At 47.5% G+C, this 4441-nt stretch overlaps 1 protein-coding gene across 1 annotated transcript; it reads left to right on the top strand.

Moving 5' to 3' along the window:
• Window positions 1-485: 485 nt before the first annotated feature.
• Window positions 486-1178, top strand: LOC147964046 (uncharacterized). Its single transcript, XM_087529807.1, has 4 exons — window positions 486-498; window positions 579-678; window positions 763-982; window positions 1066-1178. The coding sequence occupies exons 1-4, from the start codon at window positions 486-488 to the stop codon at window positions 1168-1170; spliced, it is 438 nt and encodes a 145-aa protein (XP_087385933.1). The 3' UTR covers window positions 1171-1178.
• Window positions 1179-4441: the final 3263 nt, after the last annotated feature.

Here is a 4441-nt window from a genome sequence, read left to right as displayed (position 1 = left end):
ATTATTATTCATGTCGGTACTTTTTTTATGTTGTACTAATTTCGTTTATTCTTTGTCATGGCAGGTGTTGAAAGATGGTGGGCACTGGTCGGGAGCGCGCCGAGGCCCCTTCTTCGTCGGCGCGTCGTGCGAGGTCATCCATTCCACACACACCTCTCCGCCGAGCGTTGCTGGACAGTATGGCGACACCGCCGGGCCCTTCTTCGTTGACCGCGGTGCCCAGCAGGGGACGAGGTAAGAAGAAGAGAGGAGGTGGAGCACGTGGTCGCGGGAGAGGAGGTAGGGTGACTCTTACGGCGCCTTCCTCGCCACCACCCCCAGCTGTTTCACCCGAGCACGTGACTGCTAGGGTGGACTCGTCTGAGGAGGAGGCTGCACGGACTCCGGTCCACGAGCCTCCGGTCCACGAGTCTTCGGCCCACGAGTCTCGGGTCGACGGGCCTTCGGCCCACGAGACTTGGGCCCATGAGACCTCGGAGGAGCACATGTCTGGATGGGGTACCTGGTCGGGTCAGCCTGAGCATGGCAGTGAGCTGAGTGGCCATGCTGATGATGGCGGGGAGCCAACTGATGAGGAGGGGGAGGAGGGGGCAACGTCTACCAGCGTGGTGCTACACGGCTCCCGTCCGTGCCGGTGACCCGCGAGCAGAGGTGGTTGATTTTCCCTGATGGGGAGAGGTACGTAAGTGCATTTAATATTTTTGTACCTTCTGCATTCACGTTTCTTCAAATAACTAATGCGTTGGCCTTGTCATGCTGCAGGGGTTGGGACCACCATCATAGTGTCCGCCGGCCCAACTCCGTCCTTGGAGTTCTTTGCCGGCAAAACTTCCTGAGGTTTGTCACGTTGCCTGGTGAGGGTCGGCTTCCAGAGCTTGGATTGAGCTGGGAGCACTACGTGGCTGCCCCGGCCCCACCGGATGAGATTATCGACGGTGTCGTGTGCGACACGAGGGCAGACATGGTGATCAGAAAGTTCTGGGTAATTTCTCCTTTACACATTTAAAAATCTTCAACTAGCTAGTTATTAGTTGTACTAATCAATATTGTCTCATTTGATTGCAGACATTCTACAGGTGTGAGGAGGGATACGAGGAGGACGCGGCACATGTTATCGAGAACGTCTGCAAGCGCCTACTCCAGAACTTACGGCACGAGGCTCGGGTGTAGGCTGTTCGAGACTACTACGCCTTGCGTGGTATTAAGAAGACCAAGCCGGCGTGCCGCGATAAGTTCCTGAGTAAGGAGCAATACATGAAGGTAATTCTTAAGGCCTTCTCTACTTAAGTTCCTTCATTTAGTAATTCTTAGCCGTAGCGCTCAAGTTTCTATTTGCTAACTTAGGCGCCTCCGAGATGGTGTGCGGATTGGATGGATTGTTGGGAGGTGTTGGTCGATGAGTGGTGCTCAAAACAATGGCTAGCCCTCCACAACGAGGCCAAGGACAAACGTGCCCAAATGGAAGGTGTGCCACACCATTAAGGCAGCTCCAACTTATATCAGTTCGGACGCAACTGGGCATGTGGTTTGCTTCATGATTCATGCAATTCATTCATCATGCTAGCTTGAGCCCTTTAATTACTAATTTTCATTGTTTCTCTCTTTGAGGCACGCTACAATAAGGCGGATAAGGTGCCAGAGGTGTACGACCTGTATGCCATGGCCTACACTGCCTCTTTCAAGAAAGTCAAGGCTTTCTCTCAGTCTGACCTCGATGATGCAAACAACTTCACCAACATCTCCTCCCACAACAAGCTCGTGAGATATAGAGATGAGGGGAAGGCGAGGAAAGGGGAGGACTTTAACCCGAGCCAGGGTCCCATTGATCCAGAGCTGGTGATGATATCTGGTGGCGGGAGGTCCCATGGCTCCATAGCCATTGGAGATGGACTTATCCGTTGTCCTAGCACTCTCCCAGAGATCAAGGCGCGCTAGTCGGGCTCCGCTCCTGAGATAAGGCCTCGTGAACGGCCAGTGCAACTCGCCATCAAGGTTAGTGATACGCACTCAGTTATCTTTCTCCATTACATTGTGTGCGCTTCCATCAATGATTACAAATGGTCATGTGAGTGGTGTTGCAGGCTACTATACAGAGTGAGAGAGATAGAACGGAGAAACTTCTGGCGGAGGCGGCGGAGAGGCAGCGGGAGTTGGAGGAGAGGATGACAAAGATGATGGAGGAGGAGAGGGCACGGAATGACATGCAGGCAAGGGCCATGTACGAGCTCCTTGTGGTAAGTTTCTTCTGCAGATTAGCCAAAACATTCATGTAGTGTTTGTCTCATTACTAACTAGTATGACTGAGTCGTCAAAACCAAATGTGCAGTCTGTGTGCGAGAAGACAGGTCAGACCGCTCCGCCGATGCCAGTGATTGCTCCTGGGACCACGGTGAGTTTTATTTGAATGGACATTACTTGCTAGTCTTAACATTTGAGTGTCATCATGCTAACAAGACATTGGAAATGATCTTTGGTGCAGCGTAACTCCAGACAAGCATCGCACGATCCTTCTCCAGCTACCGACACGAGCCACCCCGCTCCTACACCTCCTGGATCTTGGTAAGTTTATCTAGTGTTTTGCTTAACACATGCATAAAGACCTAGACTTAGCTTTATTTCCTCCAATGCTTACCATAATGACCTAGACTTAGCTTCTTCTCCGCCAAAATGACTTAATAAGCTTACTGACCTCCAAAACCATCCATTTTACCTAAGTTAGCTCTAAAACAATCTGTACTTAGCTTACTTATGTCAAAAATTGCATAATTAGCTTCGTTAGCTCATAGACGATCCATTTTACCTAAGTTAGCTCTAAAATGACCCATTTTACCTAGGTTAGCTTATAAATGATCCAGTTCATCCAAGTTAGCTCAAAAATGACCCATTTTACCTAGATTAGCTCCTAAATGATCCATTTTACCTACGTTAGCTTTAAAATGACCCATTTCACCTAGGTTAACTCCAAAATGACCCATCTTACCTCGGTTATCTCATAAACGATCCATTTCAACTAATTTAGCTCATAAACGATCCATTTCACCAAGTTAGCTAAAAAACGATCCATTTCACCTAAATTAGCTCTTAAATGATCCATTTCACCTAAGTTAGCTCAAAAAGATCCATTTCAACTAAATTAGCTCATAAATGATCCATTTCACCTAAGTTAGCTCAAAAACGATCCATTTCAACTAAGTTAGCTCATAAATAATCCATTTCACCTAAGTTAGCTAAAAAACGATCCATTTCACCTTAGTTACCTCAAAAACGATCCATTTGACCTTAGTCAGCTCATAAACGACCCATTTCAACTAAGTTAGCTCATAAATGATCCATTTCACCTTAGCTAGCTCATAAACGACCCATTTCAACTTAGTTAGCTCATATATGATCCATTTCACGTAAGTTAGCTCATAAATGACATACTCTTCTTGTTCTAGTCTTCTTCTTGTTCTAGTCTTCTTCTCGTTCTACTCTTCTTGTTCTAGTCTTCTTCTTGTTCTAGTCTTCTTCTTGTTCTACTCTTCTTGTTCTAACTTTCTTATTTTTCATTTTGCAGATTTCATTCACTTGAGCAAACCTTGCATAGATGGAGTGCTCCTTATCCCTTTCTCTGTTTCTTTTTATCGTTGAACTATGCATGTATCGTTGGATGAAACTATTGTAATATATATGGTTGGATGCCTCTATGCTGAACTTGTTATGTATGATGGAACTATGCATGTAATATATATGGTTGGATGATGAAGTTATGTGTTGGATATCTTATATGTTTGCTCTGTAATGGCCTTTTGAAATATATCTATATATGTCATATATATTTGTGATGAAAATTGTTGGATTTAATAAAAAACAGATAAAAGAGCCAATATGCAGGCTCTTTGCCGTCTGCCACCGACGGCAACGGGCTCTTTGCCGTCTGCCACGGACGGCAAAGAAGACACGTGGCATCCAGCTGTGCTTCCTGGGAGCTGACCCATTTGGTCAGTTTGCCTATAGTGGCAGACGGCAAAGAACCTGCACTTTGCCATCAGTGGCAGACGGCAAAGAACCTGCCATGTAGTGACGTGTAGATGACATCATACGGCGGACGGCAAAGACACTAGAAATTTTGCCGTCAGCGGCGGATGGCAAAGGCCTGCCGTTAGCCACTTAACGGACTGACAGCGCAATTATTGCCGTCCGCTCTCTTTGCCGTCCGCCGCAGACGGCAAAGGGCCTTTGCCGTCAGCCGCCAGGAAGCAGACGGCAAAGTAGCTGTTTACCGTAGCCTACTTTGCCGGAGCCTTTTGCCGTCCGCGGCTGACGGCAAAGGCCTTTGCCGTCCGCCGTTCATGCCTTTGCCGTCCGCCGTGGCAGACGGCAAAATAGCTTATTCCTGTAGTGGCAAGAAGAAATGGAATCCACTATCAAGTGCATTAGCCATGACATGACGATGGGTTTG

Source organism: Triticum urartu, chromosome 6A, assembly GCF_056163025.1.
Source record: "Triticum urartu cultivar PI428250 chromosome 6A, HENAU_Tu73, whole genome shotgun sequence".
NCBI classification, from domain to species: Eukaryota; Viridiplantae; Streptophyta; class Magnoliopsida; order Poales; family Poaceae; genus Triticum; species Triticum urartu.
Note: the sequence above shows the minus strand (reverse complement) of the source record. Positions and strands in the feature narration are given on the sequence as shown.

Bases quoted from the DNA above. Each gene is read 5' to 3' on its own strand.
- LOC147964046 (XM_087529807.1), top strand. The intron at 679-762 runs GTACGTAAGTGC...GTCATGCTGCAG, and splicing joins ATTTTCCCTGATGGGGAGAG to GGGTTGGGACCACCATCATA. The intron at 983-1,065 runs GTAATTTCTCCT...ATTTGATTGCAG, and splicing joins TGGTGATCAGAAAGTTCTGG to ACATTCTACAGGTGTGAGGA.